The sequence below is a fragment of the Heliangelus exortis genome, chromosome 22, assembly GCF_036169615.1.
Source record: "Heliangelus exortis chromosome 22, bHelExo1.hap1, whole genome shotgun sequence".
Taxonomy (NCBI): Eukaryota; Metazoa; Chordata; class Aves; order Apodiformes; family Trochilidae; genus Heliangelus; species Heliangelus exortis.
In genome coordinates, this window is record NC_092443.1 from 1310845 (window position 1) to 1329342 (window position 18498).

General features: G+C 47.7%; 1 protein-coding gene across 5 annotated transcripts; it reads left to right on the plus strand.

The window, feature by feature from the left end:
* The first annotated feature begins 5 nt into the window (after positions 1 to 5).
* SLC31A1 (solute carrier family 31 member 1) lies at positions 6 to 17762 on the plus strand. 5 transcript variants are annotated; one of them, XM_071766570.1, is made up of 5 exons: positions 6 to 89; positions 12779 to 12934; positions 14191 to 14263; positions 14639 to 14807; positions 15456 to 17762. In XM_071766570.1, the coding sequence occupies exons 2-5, from the start codon at positions 12824 to 12826 to the stop codon at positions 15655 to 15657; spliced, it is 555 nt and encodes a 184-aa protein (XP_071622671.1). In that variant the 5' UTR covers positions 6 to 89; positions 12779 to 12823; the 3' UTR covers positions 15658 to 17762. The 5 variants fall into 5 exon arrangements, with proteins under 5 accessions (XP_071622671.1, XP_071622672.1, XP_071622674.1 ...); XM_071766571.1 differs by lacking the exon at positions 6 to 89 and adding an exon at positions 259 to 369; XM_071766573.1 differs by lacking the exon at positions 6 to 89 and adding an exon at positions 498 to 793.
* Positions 17763 to 18498: the final 736 nt, after the last annotated feature.

The window sequence follows — 18498 nt, forward strand, 5'->3', positions numbered from 1 at the left end:
CGTCAGAGGTGGGCGGGGCTCACCGGAGGGGGCGTGGCTCGGTGCGCGGGGCCGGCGGGGCGGAGGAGCGGTCTCGTGGCGGTCGCGCGGTGAGTGACGCGCGGGGTCAGGGGGCCTCGTGCCCCCCCCGCGCCTCAGGGGTCCCGCGCGTTCCCCCCCCCCCCCCTCATCCCCTCCCGGTGCGGGACGCGGGGTCCGGACCGGGCAGAGGTTGGCGGGGGGCGGCCCGGTCCGGTTCGGTTCGGTTGTCAGCACCGGGGGTACCGCGGGGGGGCGAGAGGGGACGCGCAGCCCCGCACCCGCGGCCTAAGGCGGCAGCGGGCCGCAGCCCCGGCCGGGCCTTCCCGGGGCCTTGAGGGGCGGGCTGAGGTACGGAAAGCTTTTGCGGGAAGCAACCGGGCAGCGGGGCCCCTCGGGGCGCGGGGAGAGGCTTCCGGAGCAGCGCTTGGCCGGGCCTGGCCCCCGGCAGCGGGTTTGGTCCCAAGGTGACAGCGGGGACCCTGCCCCGGCCTGTGCTGCTCAGCGCATCCCCCCGCTCCCTGCCCTCCGGTCCTGCCCCGGACCCTCGGGGACGCTCCAGGGGAGGATTTGGCTTTGCCGGACGCGGGTTTCATCGCCCGGCCCGGCGGTCACCCCGCAGATCCGGGTGCGGGGGAAGGCGAGGGCCGGGCGGGCGCTGAGCTGCTCCGGTTTTGGTTCTCATCCGTGTAAATGCTTCTCAAACCTGACCCAGGGGTCACCGCTGCTGTGCTGAACACTTTCTTGGCTTTAAAAACACCTGAGCCAGCCCTCGGTAAGCAGTTTTCTACCTTTGTAGCTTGAGAAATACATCTCTGGTTTGTAGCTTTATTTATTTTAATTTTTTTTTTTTTCCTTTCTTGGAAAGCTGGTGTCTCCAGCTGGGTTTTGAGACCCGCTGCCTTCTCTCTGAATTCAGCACTTGGGAACCGGGGGATGTGGAAATGCAACAAAACTGAATGCAGGGGAGGTGATAAGGGCTGGATGACTTCCTGGCTTTGGATGTTTTCTGGCACTGATCAGCAGTTTGTAATCAGAGTTACTTTTAAGGTACTTGAGCCAGAGCAGGAAGTTGCCAGGTCTGTTGTACTGCTCCACTTTTTTCCAGTAATTTGGAGCTTTTATTGGGACAATACAGAGTGATTGGGAAGTCAGTGAGTTAAATTCTAAGGGGAAAAGACTGAGGGGAATATTAAGAAGCTTTTTCATTGCAGAATATGTGGTTATTGTAGAATGAAATCTGGAAAGGATCACAAGCCCTGTTTCTGCTTTAAAAAAAGTCTACAAAAATGCAGAGACTCGATAGTTCTACAGTGATTTGATGTAAATTCCCAAGGGGAGCAGGTAGTCCCTACCTTGGTATGGCAGGTGGACAGGAACTGCAAATAGGAAATGTGATTCTTGTGCTCTGTAGATGCAGGAATAGTTTGCTGCTTTGCTTCCTTACATATTTATATTGTTATATTCAATATATACTTTCAAACAGCCCAGACCTGTGTGGCTCAGTCCTGCTGCTGCATTTGAATTTAGGGTTTTTTTTTTGAGGTACAGGTAAAACAACATCTGTACCCACTGTAAGCATCACATCTCAGCCCTGTCTTAAGCAATTTAATTTTATTTTAGCATTGCTCATCTTCCTCACCTGTGTTTGAGTCTGCAGTGGGTTTGTGGTCCCAATGTTCTCAGTCACAGCCCAATTGTTCAGCTTGTGCTTGAGTTTCAAGCTTCAGAAGGCTTCAGTACAGCATTTTCTGCACATGTAGATTCAGCTCTCTTCACAAGTATTTATTAAATTCACTTTTAATCTGTTTGATCTTAACTGCTTGAGCCTGAGGTAAATAAAGCTCTCACAGTCTTTTTTATGAGTAACAATATGTGATCTTACAGCATAAGTTAGTGTTCAGTTTAATGACCCCAGTTCATATAATCCATGATGTAATATTTCCTCAGGCATTCACCAAGCTTTGGGTCATGCATTGCTTTTTTTCCCATCCTTCATTAAAAAAGGGGGCACTGGAAATAACTGTGTGAATGTTGCACATCAAATGCATGCTGGCTTCTTACCTGTGGGTGTGCTGGGGAGCCTGGGACTGCCCTGCTGCACCAGGCAAACCTCAAGTGGGGCTTTTTGCTATGAACACAAAACAGTTTTGCTGCAAGCAGCTTTTTGCTGCTTTCACTGCTTCCTTTCCACTGAGGAAAAAAAAAAAAGAATGAGAAAAAATAAAAGTAGCAGGAGTTGCAGGCTCCCACACAACTTCCTATTAAGAAGTAAGAAATTTTGCATGACTGCTTTCTACAGAGATTTTGTTGCTTGTTGGAAGTTACAGAGAATTATTTTAATTTTGTATTGGATTTCTAATCTGGAGCAGCTTTTTAACTAGGCTGAGGACTAGAATAATTTCTCTCAGAAGAGGGGAGGAATTGGACAAGCTTTCCATGTCAGTTTTACATCTTTGCTTTTTTAAGGCATAGCCCCTGCCACCTCCACTTCCAAGTGGTGTGAGGACAACAAGGTTTGTGGTTTGTTTTGTTTTTTTTTTCCTCTTTTAGCAAAGAAGTTTGTGTTCTTCCCTCACCCCTCCACAGTGTAACTTCAGTTTTGGGATTAGTGAGGCATTCTATTTCTGAACAAAAGCTTGATTCTTGAGAAGGGAAGGTGTTAAGGATACTGCTCTTCAAAGGATCAGAAGATCTGTGTTCACAGGGTGAATCCCAGACAGGGCCCTCAGGAGCTTCCTTTCAGCTCTTTTGTTCTCCAGTCAGACTTCAGGCCAGGGAGAAGACAAAACTTTTTGTTCTTTGCACCCAAACGTAATACTTTCTCCTTTCCTTTCTGGTGTCTATATTTGCTGTGAAGACCTCTCAACCCAACAGGAAGAATTCCTCCCTCCTGGAGACCTTCTCCACCCTTGGCTGGAGGTCACCTGGTGGTTGCAATAATCTGCATTGGAATTCTGTGAAGTTGAGCTGCAGCAGACTGCCAGTGTTAACTTCTCCAGGAAATCTCTGGGAGTCTTGGCAATTTTTTCTTAGGGAAGGATTAAAAAGACTCCAGCTAGTTGATGTTGTTTTTCTATGGGAGATCCAATCTTGGTTAATCTACTGCATTGCCTTTTGTTTCAATCTAATTTGCTGGAAATGTTCCCAATCAAGCCCCAAGGGACTTGAGACCAGTGGTTTTTTCCATTAACCTTTTTTTCAGCTGAAAGCTGGAATCTGCCAATTCAGGGAATATGAGGCTGGTTATTGTAAGTAAATTAAACTCCTATTTGCTGCACTACAAATTAACTTTCTAAAACCTCTCATTTGTTGGCCCTGGAATTAGACTTTTTTTGGTTTAGATGCCTGTCTAGAACGAGGTGATGAAACACCTCCTTTTTCTCCTTTCCTGTTTTTACCATCTTTAATGTCCTCTTCCTAACATGGCTTTCCCATTGTCTTTTTTTCCCTCTGTCTAACCAGTTGATACCTGCAGGAGTCCTGTTGGTCTCTGGTGGCATTTGAACAACTGTGATTGCCAGCCAGGACAATTGGTGGAAAATATTTTAAAATTTTCTTTTTGCTCTTTCACCTCACACAGTTGTAATAGTAGAAAATCCCACAATCACTGCTGCATAACAGATGTGGATGTTATTTGTAATCTGTTGAAAAGGTTGCACATGCATATTATCTGCTGACTCTAATGTTCCTCTGAGCTAATTCAGCAGCCTGTGGTAGCTCTGGCTCACAGACTGAATTTTTTCAAGTGATGGAGCATCTCATGAGGAAAACTCCAGTTACTTTTGCTGCTACCTGGGAGCTTTAGGTGAGCATCCCAGCCCATGGCCTGGTCCTGAAGTCCCCAGTGGGCTGTGTAGTCTGAGCAGTAAATATTTATTTGGGTCACATGGAATCTTTGGCTGTAACAATGGGGGTTGCTGACATTTTGTGAGGGATGGGTTCACCCTGAGTGGAATGGAGCTGCAGTCCCTGCTGCTTCAGCCCTTACCCCTCCTTTGCACAGCTCAGAGAAGCTGAGTGCATTTCCCACTGACCATCTTGCAAGTCATGGATCTGTTTGAAACAGGCTGGGCAATAAATGGGCTTAAAGTGGAGTAAAAGTGCTCATAGCTAAATCTGAGCAGTGGTTAATGATTAGCTCTGCTATCAATCATGATATGGGTTCTGCCTGTCAGCATTACTTGAAAGTTTACAAACTTTGATCCATCTCAGCATTGGTGCCTGTTTGGAGAAGGCTGCTCTCCTGGAGGCAGTAGATGGAAAACCTGTCTCTGGGACAGTAAGTGCTCAGGGGTTTTCAGCTCTGAATCATTTCTGCTTTGGATTAACAGCTCTGTGGCAGTCCCAGGGTTTGAAAGCTGGATGGAAGAAGCAGCTTTCAAAGCTTTTTCTTTGTAGTAGTTTATTGTCCTAACTAAAATGAAAAAAATGTTGCTTACAGTTTGTTCTAGTTTTCCATTCCCTGGAAGATGATCCTGTCAGGAGAGTGTCATGAGGCCAAGGCTCTTCCAAAGGCAAGTCTGTTCCCAGGGAAAGCCTTGCTTTGATTGCCCTTCCTCTCCTCCTGATACTGCAGAGCTTGCTGAGTTGCCAGAGGGTGAAGGTGGGACTGTGTTTGTGTGTTTTCAAAAGTGAAAAAGTAGATGTGCATTGTTCAGGGAGTAGAGCTATGAATTTGTTCTCTGCACTCTTACATTTGGATGTCTCTTCCATCCTCTTCCTCTTATCTGAGCTCATGGAGCAAGAGTGGGAGAGTGCCTCTGGTGCTGGATATTTTGGTCTTAACCTGCTGAAACATTCCTGGGCTTCATTAAAAACAATGGAATGGGTTTTGCTGATGCATCAGGTTTTGCATTTTGCTCAGGAAGAGCTTGAGGCTTCTCAAACAACTGAAGCACAAAAGAATTTCATCCTTGGCTGTGGCAGAACAAGCTTTTGTTTTGAGGGAGTCATCAGTGGTGACACAAAATGAAACGGAGAGGCATTCATCTCCCTGCTTGCAAAGTCAGTCTTGCAAACTATGAGGCCTTTGGTGAAAAGCTGACATGCAAAAGGTGACTCTGAAGCTCCAGAGTAGGAATCCCAAGCCCCATTGTGTTCCCACAGGAGCTGACATCAGTCCCGTGTGGCTGTTGCAGCAACATCTGCCACGAGCTGGAACGTGACAGCTCCAGGGAAGGTGAATGGTTAAGTGGCCACCTTGAAGTCCTGAGTGGCCACCTTAAAATCCTGAGTCTGCACATGGACACACACCTGCAGGGTAATTGTAGGCAAGCAACCACTTAAACATGAAAAGAAAGGGGTTGCAATGTGCTCCTGGGATTGATCAAGGAAGCTTTCATGTGTGGTGGAAGCTCATGAGCAGTGAAGGTGTTTCTGTGTTATGTGTGTGTGGCAGTGCTGGACACAGAAAAACATGTGAGAGTTACTTAAACCAATACAGCTCGTATCGTGTGTGTGGAATGGATTCCTAAAAATTAACAAGAAGTTCTGAGAGTGGTTTTCTTCTTGTCCAGATTCTCAAAACACACCAAAAAGCCAGAGCAGAACTGGTACAAATGGTGCCTGTTCTGGGCTAAGCCTGGTTATGATGTTGAAAAACAGCCGAAGGGTAAAAATGGGCTTTTTTTCCTCATACACAGGTTGGTGTGAATGTGGATGGAGGTTGTTACCAGCTGATACATAACCCTAATCTTTGTTACCACTGCAGTGCCTTGGGCATTGGCTGAGGTCACTGGGAGTCCAAGGACAGAACCTTTCTAATTCAGCTACAGGGCCTGTGGCTGGGTCCATCAGCAGTGGCCTTGCTCTCCACAGCACAGAGCAGCTCCTTGCCATCTCTGCAAGAACTGCCAAGCCCCTGACCTGTGCACTCATCATTCTCCAGAGGTTTTAGGGTGCTGAGTGGGCTGAGCCTGCCTGAGCTCAGAGCTGGGCTGGAGGGTCTCAGTAGGGCTTCTAAACCTCAACTCTTGTGTGACACAGAACTGGAAACCCTCCTGTGGGGAGGTGTGGAACGAGGGCAAGTGGGGTGAGATCTGGGAATCTGCTGGGAGTCTTCTGAATCATTGTGCTGATGGACTTAAGGGTCCCTTTTATGAGGCCTGTACCAAGCCAATGCCATCCATTTTGTTGCCCTCAGCATTAGTTTTATCTGCATGAGACAAAGGTATTTATGGAGTTGCTAGATAGCATCTGCAATCTGGCACCTGTATGGCAGGGCAGGGAATGCACTTGTGGAACACACTGACTCACATGGCAGTTGTGCAGCCAAGGAGACCTTTGCTGACTCGGGAATGCTGACTCCTGCTTTCATTTTGTGTCTCCTGAGAATTATTTTACAATCTTACCAGGGCCTAAGGCTAGAAGGCACTGCTTTAATTTGGTCTGGTGAGAGCTGTTCATAGTGCTCAGCCTGCTCTGTGTCCTTCCCACTTCTGCAAACCACCCAGCCATGGTGTGTTGGGTGGTAACTTGCAGGCAGTTCCCTGCCTCACATCCTGACATTCCTGATAAATGGGATACTTCTGCATGTGGCCACGGAATGCCCTTGGGACAGAGACACTTCTAGTGAGACATGGGCTGGCTCCATCTCGTTGTACCAGCACTGGAGTCTGGGTGATGAATTAGTGAGCATGGTGGGGAACCTTGTGAGCAAAAGATTTACATTTTCCTGTCATTAAAAAAAAAAAAAAAAGAAAAAAAAAAAAAGTCTGTTGTAGGTGTTGCATGCTGGAAGCTGTTCTTAGTTAGGGCTTATAAAATAGGAAGAGAAATTCTTCACTATACCTGGGTTTTCTACAGAAGCAGAGGTTGACTTAGATAGTTCAAACATTATTATTATTTTTTTTAAATTAGGAAGTTTTTGGAGAGTATTGTAAGGCTCAGGCCTGTCCCCCTCACTCCCCAGCATATGATGAGACTTTAGGATGTTTCCAGCTCTCTGGCCATATGGATCACATCTGATCACTGTTCCTCTGCTCAGTTGTGCAACATCTCTGCAGAAACTGCTGCTGAGGATAAGGAAGTGTCTGTTTGTTCAAGCAGTTGTGTAATCTTGGAAAATACAGATCACGTGGAACTGCTTTTTGTCTCCTCTTCCCTACTGCTCTCCTCTTTCTCTCTGCTGGGAAGAAGGAGGCTTGTGCAGGTTTCTTCAGCTGCCCAGTGAGCACAATGTGGGTTTTTAGCCAGGAGGTCCTCAGGTAATTTCTGACCCAGCCTTGTGCAGAATAAGCAGGTTGCTCTCAGCTGTTCTGGCATCCCCAAATCCCTGCTAAGCCACTGGGATTCCAGCCATTCTGCTTTATCTGTGCTTAAACACAACTGGTCCCTGGGGGGAAGGGAGGCCCTGAGGTTTCTCCTCCCTGGCTGCTGTTGGTGACACAGGGACATGTCACTGTGTTGCTGTGCCATCCTCTGGAGCATCTGAGGAACAGGGATGTGGTCCTGGGGGAACTGCTGCAGGAGTCTCTGGCATGTACAGGGAGTGCTGAAGAAGTTCTTGTGTAGATGCTTCCTGGGAGCTGATGGAAACACGTTGGTGTCAGCTCTGGATCCACACTGGTGTTGGCATTTCTCAGCCTTTCCTCCAGTGTTTCCAGGCTCAGGTTTTGTGCTGTGCAGGATTGTTTTCTGCTGCCTTTTGCTTCATTGGGGCTGTTAGTAATGACATGGTCCCCTGCCTCATGAAGTTCAGTGCATTGTCCTGTGAAGAACAGCCTGTTCTCTGTTGTTTTTTTGGGTTTTTGTTGTTTTTTTTTTCTTGTTCAAAGATTTAGAGATTTCCTGGGGAGTCTGCAGAAACTGGAAGATTAGGAATGACCTTCCTCTCCTAGGGAAGCAGATCAAGCAGGGTCTCCAACAGAAGGTGACCAGACAAGTTTGCTATGAAAACAAACTCCATCAAAGGGATGTGATTGAAGCCATGCTGAGAGGAAGAGCTCTGCCCCCTCCTCTGGTCCTGGTGATTGTGCTGAGGGAATGCACCCAGCTTGGCTTTAGTTGTGGAGCTGAGTGTTCAAAGAAAGGAGAGAACCTCAAAGGTTGAGCTGATGCTGGTACCTTATGAACTTATCTTCATTTTAATTAAAATTTTATTAATACACATAACGGTGCCAAGCTGCCAAGTAGTGTTGTGCAACTCTAGGAAGCTGCCTGTGTGAGCCAGCATCTCAATTGGAATCCCCAGTCTGAAATGGGACTGATTTTTCATTTTTTTGCTGTTTCCACACAAGTGTCCAGACGTGTGCAGCCTTTCTCCTGGGGCCAGAGCAGCCCTATGATGATGAGAGGGACAAATGTGTATTGGTACCAGTGTATAATGTGGGAAAGAAACAAGGATTTGGTAAGAATAAAATAAGGAAACAGTGGCAGGCAGAGCCCTGAAGGAAGGATAGAGGTTTGCAGCTCAGATCTGTGTGAAAAAACAGCAAAATGACCCCAAGCCCAGGTTGGATGAGGCTCTGAGCATCCTTGTCTGGATGAGAGGTGTCCCTGCCCATGGCAGGGGGGTTGGAGTGGGTTATGTCTAAGGTCCCTTCCAACCTCTCTGCCATTCTATGGTTCTGTGATGATTTTACTGTCCCAGATCACTGCTTCCATCTCTGCATGTCCCAGACACCATCCCCTTCTGAAGCTGAACACCAGATGTTGTCTGTAGCCCTGCTCAGCTCTTTTTTTGCCCAGGGCTCTCCACTCCCTCTGCATCTCAAGCTGGACATCCTCCAGAGTACCTGCTGCCTTCCTGCTGAAGCTTCTGAAGGACTGGAGCCTCTGTTTATGTAGAAATAGCTTGGCTGTATCCCATCTTCTTACAGGTGGCAAGGGAGTCTCCTCTGTGTCTCCTCTGGCACACAGTTTGTGTCTTTCTGCTAAACTCCTCTCATCTGGCTTGAATCACTTTTCAGGGCTTCTCTGGTCGTGAACAAAACGCAGGAAAAGCAAAGCAAGGCAGCCTGACAACCTCAAAATGCATCAGAGCTCCTCTCCTGAGCTGTTCCTTATCTTTCCTGCTTTTTATTCCAACCCCTTCCAGTGGGTTGAGCTTTTAGGAAGCCTTAAACTTCTGAGAGGTACAGGCCTTTGGTTGGGTCCCTGTGGTGGTGACCACAGCCACACAGTTCTGCTCTGACCTTGCAAACATAGCTTAGAATCTTAATATAGCTCCTAGAGCTCCTTTTTCAGGAGCTGTGCAAGGGAAAACCCGAGGTGTGCAGTTCAGAGGAGTCCCTGCACAGCACAGCCCCTCCTGCTGTCTCTGAGTTCCAGCCTGAGGTGTCTGAAGCTTCTTGGGAGAGCTCTGAAGGGAGTTTTGGCATTGGAGAACAGCTCTGTGTGTCTGTAAAACCCATTATGTTGCATTACTTGTTCCTCCTATCTTTAAAATGTTCATACAGACCCAAGAGTACCCTGGCTGGGTACTCCTGCAGTATCACCAGACAGAACTGGGCTGTGCCTCTGCTTTGAAGCAGCTCTGGAACTAAGCCTGGGGTCCCAGAGGAGGCTCAGCAAGTCCATCCCTGTGGGAAGGAAGCAGTTAAAGTTGTCAGGTTTGCCAGGAAATCAAATAAACTTGAAGCAGTGCTTGAGTCTCATGATGACTACCTCAGACCTTTCCGTGGAGACCACAGGCAGGGAACAGTGCTGTAGTGTCTCCAGGCTCCCTGCTTCCCCTCCCACCTCCAAAAAAGAAAAAGAAAAAAAAAAAAAAAAAAAGAATTAGGCTTGAGAGCAGAAGCTCAGAGCCAGGGGAGCTCAGAGACTGCCAGCTGGACTGCTGTAAGTAGAGCACTGATAACTTTTGGGTGCCTTTTCCATTCCTTCTGTGTTTTCTATGTAATGTTCCTTTGTGCTGTGGAGGGCTGAGATGTGCAAACAAGAGATCTTTGAGTTTCCAACTTGCTATTTTTAATCATTTTCCCCTGGAGTTCTCCCAGGAACTTTTGTTTCCATTCTAAATCTTAACAGGTTTTTTTTCACTTCTTCAGGAGAAGAGAGGGACCTCCTGACCCTGTTCTTGCTGCCAAAAGCCTCAGTGGAGAGACCCGAGGTTGGAATCATTCCAGCTGGGTTGAGACAGAAGTTTGGAGGCTTCTGCCAGAGCCAGCCCCAGCAGCATGGCCACTGCAGCAAGCACTGCCTCTGCTGAACAAATAATTACTGTAATGGAGCCCCAAGAGGTGTTTTTTTAAGGCTCTGGTCCTTTTGGGCAGAGCCAGTGGAATTTGTTTTATTTTTTGCTTTTTTTTTCAGGGAAAGATGAGGCACTGAGGGTTTTGCTGCTTTGATGGGCACTGATTTAGGGCTCTGTTGTTAACCCTGTCAGCCTTCTGATATGGAAGGGGCTTCAGTTTGGAAAGTGACTTTAGGGAAGCTCTGTTTGCTCTCTGTTTCAGGCTGAGCTGCCTTTTAAAGGACTTTTGGGGAGCTTGGCAGGTCCTTCCCATAACCTATCCTGTTTCTTCACATCCTGTGTTTCTGCATTACCAGGTGTATCTCCCTTGGGTGTTTTCCTTACCACAGGAAAACTCTGATTTGTTATGGAGTGGCAGGATTATTTATCTGTGATTCTGTGATTCTGGATTAACTGTTCCCAGGGCAGAAGCAGCAGATGAGGGAACTGTGGTGGGGGTTATGATACTGGCAGCCACCTCATAGCTGAGACCTGCTTGAGAGATCTGCTTTGGGTTTGGTGTCTCCCCAGGGCTAGGTTTTTTTCCCCTTTGTTGGGCAGTGCTGTAGGATCCCTCTCTCCTCCCCTTCCCTGTGCCCTGGAGCTGTGTACGTGGCTCCTTTCCCTGTGTGAGGTGCTCTGTTCAGTGCTGCTGGAGCATGAAGCTGAGTCCTGAAGCTGAACCTGAGCTCCCAGTTGCTTGGGGTCAGATCCTGGCCCTGGCTCCACACCTCCCTGCCCCAGCCTGGCTCCCAAGGTGGCACTGGAAGGAAGGGAAAGAACCCTGCAGCTGAACAGAGTGCTGAGGCTGCTCCTGCCCCAAGGTGATGGTGGAAAGGAAGACAAGTCCTGTGGGTACCTCAGGGTCTTGCTGTTTCCCATAAAAATTTGAGAGATTGTGAAGTGAAGGCTGCAGCTTCTCTGCAGGAGAGAATTCTCTCTTCTGTCCCACCCTGTCTGTTCTCCTGTGCATTTCTGCAGAGGACAGGAAATCCCTGTGTGTGCATTGCTGGTGGCAGTGTGGGCTCCAGGCACACCATGGGGTCTGTGCCCCCCAGGCCTGCACATCCCTCACAACCTGAGCCTGTTACAGCCTGGGCACCTCTCCTCTCCAGACCATGCTCAGGAACCCACTCCTGTGCCTCTCCTCCTCCCTCTGCAAACATCTGGAGCAGGCAGCACTCACCCATTCAGACAAAATACCTGCTGCCCAAGTGCTGCCTGTGTACAAGGGTGAAGTTATTTAAAGAATTCACTACAATACAGACTTGTGGATGTGGAATTTTTTCTTCCAGGTATGAGGTCAGACTTTTTAAAAACAGCACCCTTCTTCTCATGAGCCACACAGCCCCCTGCCTGTCCTCTTGTCTCTGGGGAGTCTGTGTGAGCAAACCACAGCTGTGCAGCTTGAAATGGTGCATACACAGCCAGTAACCTGCTGCTGCTGCTTCCCTTTCTTATGTAGGGACCTCCTTAGTTGTACCTCAGAGACTGATTGGACTGGGGGGTTCCACTGGAAGGGATTTACTTGTAAACAGAAATTTATCCCCTTGCTGGTAACCTCTGGTCCCACAAAAGGCAGCTGAAGTGGCTCAGTCCTGGTGATTTCCTCTTGTGCCACTTCCCATCCCACTCTTTTCAGGATCTCATCCACTGTCTTTTTTGTTGGATAAGTTCAGTAAGGATTGGATTTGGTGTTGGAGCATTGATATAGCAGGTGGGAAGGAGCTGCACAGGTGAGCATCAGACTCTTCCAGACTTGTACCAAACCCCTGCCCATCCACGTGCAGTCACTTGTGAAAACCTGACCTTGTTTTTTGTGAATACTCTGTAAATATCTAGAGAATGCCTCCTCCCCAGGCTGTGCTGGGGTGCAGATGCCACATCCCCATCTCACTGTGAGGGGTACTTTTGATTTTTAATGCAGGGTGTCCAGACATACCTGATTTGCAGTAACCAGATTAGGGGTTTGGACTGGCAGCCTCTGGAGTGTTCCTCTCACTGTGTGTAATGTGATTAGAGGGGCAGCTGTGACAGTGGAAAGCTCATGGAAACAAACTGGGATGGCCTGTGGCTGTCTCAGACCTTTGCCTGGTAATAGGGCCTGTACCACCTAATGTAATTGCTTTGTTAAACATGTTCCCAATAAAATGGATAACTGTCAATTAAAAGAAATATTGTAATCTGATCCTTTATTACCAGCAATTTAAAATGGGGCTTGAGATGCTTTTGCCTCTTAAATGACTGCAATTAAGAAGATACTTGGGTTTTTTCCTTTTACAGATAAGAAATGTTCCTTTATGCCCAGCACTCCTCCCCTTGTGCTACCTCAATCTGATGAGGCTGCTTTTCTGGCAAGAATGATTTGGATGGGGCAGCAATAGGATGCTGTAGGGCTTGGAGGGACACACCTCCTACAACCTGTCCTGTTCCCTTGGCTGTGTGACTGTAGTCAGAGTGCAGGACCACAAGGATGCTCCAGAAGTGTATCCAGAGGCAGGAGTGCTCAGGGGCTTCTCTCTAAACCACCTTCTGTGTAGAAAATTGCTTCTAACTATTTTTGTTTGTTTGTTTGTTTTTCAGGGTCCCACTTTTCTCTGTGCCTTTTGGAGTATCTCTGCAGTGAAGATGTCTCACAATCACATGAACAGCTCCACTCTGCTGCCCACCCACCCTCCTGAGCATCAGCACACAACAGCAGCCCCAGGACATGACCATGGATCTGACATGATGATGATGGTAAGTGGAAAAGTCATCACTAACCAGGGAGCTTTTCCTCACCTGTGATTTAGAGGAACTTGCCATCCTGTGCTCTTCAAAATCAGAAATGAAGCTGGGCTTTAGAAGGCACAAATCATCCCAGTGAAAATGCAGACCCCATTGTGGCTCTTCTGAGGTGAAGGAGTGGTGTGAGGTGATCCACAACCCAAAATACACCTCACAGCTGGAGATCCTGTGGCAAAATGGTCGTGTCTTGTAAAAACCTTTCTGTCAGCCAGCCCAGTGTCTGTGAGCACTGTGAGCCATCACGTACACACTTGGTGTGGGGAGCCAAGGGCCACCAGGGCTCGTTGCCACCTTGGCATTAGGTGGTCCTGTGCCCTGCTGCTCCAGCTGACTTTGATTTAAACAAGTTCAGACTTGTCAGTGCTGGCATCACTGAGGTTTGCAGAGATCCTGGCCAGAGTTTCCATGGAGATGACCCCGGGGTCTGTGTCATTGTGTTTAGCCAATTCTAGGGGCTTTTTTAGCTTTTTCCCCATTTTCTAAATACTTTTGAGTCTGTGGATTACTGAAACATGAATTAATCTTCATGGTTAAACTTTGAAGGGAGGGAAGAGAGTTGGGCACTTCCTTTCAAATGAGAATATTCTCAGGAGTATATTTTGAAAGCCTTCAGTTAAAATTTGCCTGCCAACCATGTGCCCCAATGAAGGAACCAAGAATCATTGCAAACTTAAATTACTTAAATTGCAAACAGTATCACAGATAAGACTTAGAGCAGCCTTCCCCCTCCTGAACATGGCCCAGTGCAAAGCTCAGTAGTGCTGGTGGAACGTGCAGTCCAGTTTTGTCACCAGTCTCCTGGTGAAGCTCTTCATCAAACAGCTAAATGTTGGCATTCTCTTTCCATTACTTTCCATATAAATGTCATTTCCTTACCAATGTAAGGATGAGCTCTCCAGAGACATCCCCAGTCCTCAGCTGCTTCTGATGCTGAGGAGAAAGGGAGCTCCAGAAGCAAGGAGAAGGCCCAGTGCCTTCTGCCCAGGGACACTGCCTTGGGGAGCTGCTCACTGGGTTTGGAACCTGGAGCATTTTTAGCTCGTGTGCTACACCAGAGTTACTGAGGAGTTTCTTCAGGTCTGTCTGGTGACAAACTGAAATGATCCAAGTTTTGTCACAGTACAAAAGCCTTTGCTGAATCATGTGGGGAGCTCCATCTCAGGATGAGCTCTTTAGGCTCATCTGGATGTTCTTTATGTTTTGGGCAGGCAATGACTTTCCACTTCAGCTATCAGAATGTGCCATTGCTGTTTTCTGGACTTACAATCAATACTCCCGGAGGTCAGTAAAAATGTCTGGTCCAGTCCAAAGAAAAAAGTTTGTAACTGATTAATGTTTCAGGAATTATTGCTATTTTTTACCAAGAATGTGCAGGCACACTGCCTTGAGCCTGTTTTAAATGGCATGGGGTGAGAAAAGAAAAAGAGAGGTGCTTGCATAGCTAATTTCACCAATCTTGCTAGCAGAAGTGATTGCTGCTCTCACTTTGGGGGTGAAATTGCAATTAATGTGGGGATTAAATTCCCATTTATCCATGTGTGCACACAGTGCTCAGCCAGAGCCTGAGCAGTTGTCGGATCACTCAGCTCCTGACAAGTTTTGAAGCAAACACCTTTTGCTGCTGCAGAGATCCAATAATGTTTCCTCTTTTGCCAGAAATGGCTGGTGCTTTTGTGGCTGTCTTCTTCCTGGCCATGTTTTATGAAGGCCTTAAGATTGCCCGGGAGTGTCTGCTCAGGAAATCCCAGGTCAGCATCCGCTACAACTCCATGCCAGTGCCAGGCCCCAATGGCACAATCCTGATGGAAACACACAAAACTGTTGGGTAAGAACTGCACTTCATTCTCAGATGAATTTCCCCAGCAGCTGGCAGATGTGAAAGATGGGACAGAAACTTGCTGCAGCCAGTGCTACTCTCTGCAAAGCACAGAGTCCAGATTGGGGTGCTGCTTGACACCTGTGCTTGAAGCCACCCTTTAGTTTGGGGGACAGAAGTAGGAAAGCAGCAAGGAGGCAGATAAGCCATGTTTTTTTTCCCAGAGCATCAATGAACACATTTGATGTGTTTCCTTGAACAGAATTTAGGTGTCATAGCCAGTGACTCTTGACAGTAAATACTGAAAATCCTTCTGCTGACAGGTAATCAAAGCCTCTACTCAGAAAAGAAGCCATTCTGCTTATTGAATGTGCAGTAAAACAAGGTTGTAGAGGTCTGTTTCTCAGTTAAAAGTGTTGTACTCCCAGCAGGTATTGTGCTTCTTTTGTTATCAGTCACTTCTGGGGGGAAAAACACAGCTACAAGTGACAGGTGCATGCAGAAGTCCCTGTCCAGCCTGCTTTGTCACCCTCTCTGCCATTTCATGCCCATCCTGTCAGCCTCAGAGCTGAGTTTCCTCTTTGGGGATGTGTCTTGTCTCTGTTTTCTCATCCATCCTGATGGGTGCTGACTGCTCTTTGGCTTTTGTGTTCTCAGACAGCAGATGCTGAGCTTCCCTCACCTCCTGCAGACAGTTCTGCACATCATTCAAGTCGTGGTCAGTTATTTCCTCATGCTGATCTTCATGACCTACAACGGGTACCTCTGCATAGCTGTGGCAGCAGGGGCAGGGACAGGCTATTTCTTCTTCAGCTGGAAGAAGGCAGTTGTTGTGGATATCACTGAGCACTGCCACTAACACTGCCTGCCACCCAGGAGCCACCCCACTGCTCTCTTGAAGTGCAGCCATCACGAGGACTGGATCATTCCTAAGCTGAAAGAGAAACAATACCAAGGAAAAAAAAAAAAAAAAAATTAATCAACTGGAGTTCACCACAAGTTCCTAGCTGGGGTGCAGGGATGTGAGGAGCTGGGGAATGCTGCTCCCCCTTGCTGCAGGCTGGCAGCAGGGCTGACTCTGGAGGGTCCCGTGGTAGCCATTCTTGGCTAGGATTTGCTTTATTTTTAGATTATGCCATGATTGAAATTAGTTGGCTGACAGAAATGTAGAAATTATTCTTTTAAAAAAGATAAATTTATTTTTAAATTGTACGTGCTCATCTCTGAGGGTTTTATGAACAGTAGCTAAAGATCAGAGTTGCCAATGGAGCCTATGTGTGCAAATGGCTATTTTAATTTTAATTTTTTTTTTTTTTTTCAATATGTACATAGTGCCAGGGGAGGAGATCTCCCTGGCATTGTGGCTTCTGGGGCCAATGATGCCTTCTGTTGCAGAAGGACTCAGCCTCTGAGGAAGACTTGGTGCTGCACATCAGACACACTCAGATGTCCTGGCAAGGGAGTACCTGAACATAAATATGTGACCCGTGTGCTTCAAGGGGTCTGAATCAGTCTGTCCTCCAAGCCCTCCAAGCATGATGAGTGTTGTTAACCTTCTGATGTACCCAGCAGCTTTACTCAGCTTCAAGTGACAACATTTGGGTCTGGCTGCTTTCACATCCCAATCATGGCAATACACAGAGTGGATGCAGGGCAGTTGTGTATTTAGGGGGAAAAGATTTTACATAAAGCATTGAACCCAGAGTTCCTTCCTGTTGAGTTGCACCTGGATGGATCTGGAGCTAAACCTTGGGTTTACTAAAATTAGTTCTATAAATGAGGTGAGAGCTAAATAAGGAGTTCATGACACTAAGGGTTAAAATATCTCTAGAGGGCATTCCTTGGTTGAGATTTAGAAACTAAACCAACCATGTGCCTGGAAAGGAGAGGTCTGGGGAAGAGAACAAAGCAAAGACAGGACTACAGCAGCCTGCAGTCACTTTCCAAGAGAAATGTGAGGGCTGATGAAATTGATTTGTAACTTGAATGACTCCTCTTTGACTGAATAATGATGCTGTGACCTTGCCAGTGTGGAGATGCAGAACAGGCACAGAGCTCTCTCCAGGGTGCAGAGGGGATCAGTGGTGCTGCCTGGGAGCAGAAACCTGGGCAGAAGTCTCCCAGGGTTCTAACAAGTGCCTTCCAGCAGCCTGAGAGAGCCCTGGGCAGCACTCAGTTAGAGACAGGAGCCCAGGCTGGGCTTTGGGGTGTGCAAGGGAAGGTCTGAAGGGCAGGTGGTTAAGGAGAGAAGATGGAGAACTGTGTCCTCTCTGCTTCCAAACTCCCCAACACAGGGACATGCAGCTGAGAAAGAGACCTTCCCACTCTGTGTTTCCCTGCCAGCTCTGGCCAAGCTTTTGGTTAAAAATGACAATCCTGAGATGTCACCTACCTCCCCGTGTCCCAGCCTCTCCCAGCTTCACCAGATGCCACCAGGTGCTGTGTTGCTGGCCCAGGGTGCTGTTTGCTGTACCCAGCTCATGGCTTCTGCTGACTGCTGTGGGTGCAGCCCCAGCCTTTCTGCTGGCTCTGTGTGAAGTTCTCCTGATAATACTAAATCTGCATGAAGCAGTGCTTGGAGGGAGGACTCTTTAATGATGAGCTGAGTAAATGGAATTTATCTGTCAGCACACCTGTAGCACTCTGAGAATGTGATGTCCTGCATCTCTCTCTGTGCCCTGATACTTGGTTTCCACACCCTGTGCCTCTGGATTACCATCTTGGAAGAAGTGCACAAAATATCAGGCTGTGTTCATCAGCTGGCTTCTTGGTTTGCTCTGAGTGCCTTTTCAGTTTGTCTGGAGCCAGTCCCACCAAATCCAGCAGGATTTCTAGTTTTGTTTACAGTGGACTGTAATTTTTTGGTTTTACTCTTGCTCTTTGTGGAGGTAGCTTGTCTGATGTTACTGTGAATATCATCTATCTCCTGTATATAATTAACCAATAAAAATAGATGGCATTTTACTGTGGTGGATGGAAGGTTTGGGAATAATCTTTGATGCAGCTGCAGTCAGGGCTGGTGGTGTTATTGCAGCCTTCAGGAAGTGATGCCAAGGGTAAGTAACCAGTGTTACAAGCAGGAGCCCTGCAGGCAGGGAACAGCCTGGCCTTCCCCAGCCCTGCACGACTCTTCCCTGCCTGCTGTGGTGAGTTTTACTTGCAGTTGTGTTCATCTGTACCAGAGGAAAGAGGGGATGGGCTGGGTTTTTATCCCAGGTAACTGAAGTATGACTGGAACCTCCTGAGATGTTTCCCTGCTGGACCTGGGGTGTTCTGGAACTGTCTCAGCAGCAGAGTGATCCCCAGGAATGTTCTGTGGGGTCAGACTGGAACAGCAGCTCAGCTCGAGGCCAGACTGTGCCTCCTAACAGTCTGTCAAGTTGTAAGTTCTGTACATTTTTCCTGACCTGAAATTTTTGATGCACCTAAACCACTTAGAGAATGAATTTAACAAGTCTGCTTTTGGAGCATTGCCTGAGACACTAAAAAATACAAATAATGGGAAGATGGCAGGAACCAGCCCCAGGTTTCCTGCTTTCTATGGGACAGCATCTACAGGGAAATAGTTGATGACTTTTGATGCAAGGAACAAACACCACTGGCAGCCACCTGAAACCCAATCATGGGGTGGCAAACCAGTGAGAGTGGGGACAGCTTGGGGAGGGGGACATGCTTCCCAGGGCTGAACGGAACAGAAAGT

Coding starts and splice junctions, on each gene's coding strand:
- SLC31A1 (XM_071766570.1), top strand. CDS start 12,824: ATGTCTCACAATCACATGAACAGCTCCACTCTGCTGCCCACCCACCCT. Junction 14,264..14,638: donor TACAATCAATACTCCCGGAG/GTCAGTAAAAAT, acceptor CTCTTTTGCCAG/AAATGGCTGGTGCTTTTGTG. Junction 14,808..15,455: donor GAAACACACAAAACTGTTGG/GTAAGAACTGCA, acceptor TTGTGTTCTCAG/ACAGCAGATGCTGAGCTTCC.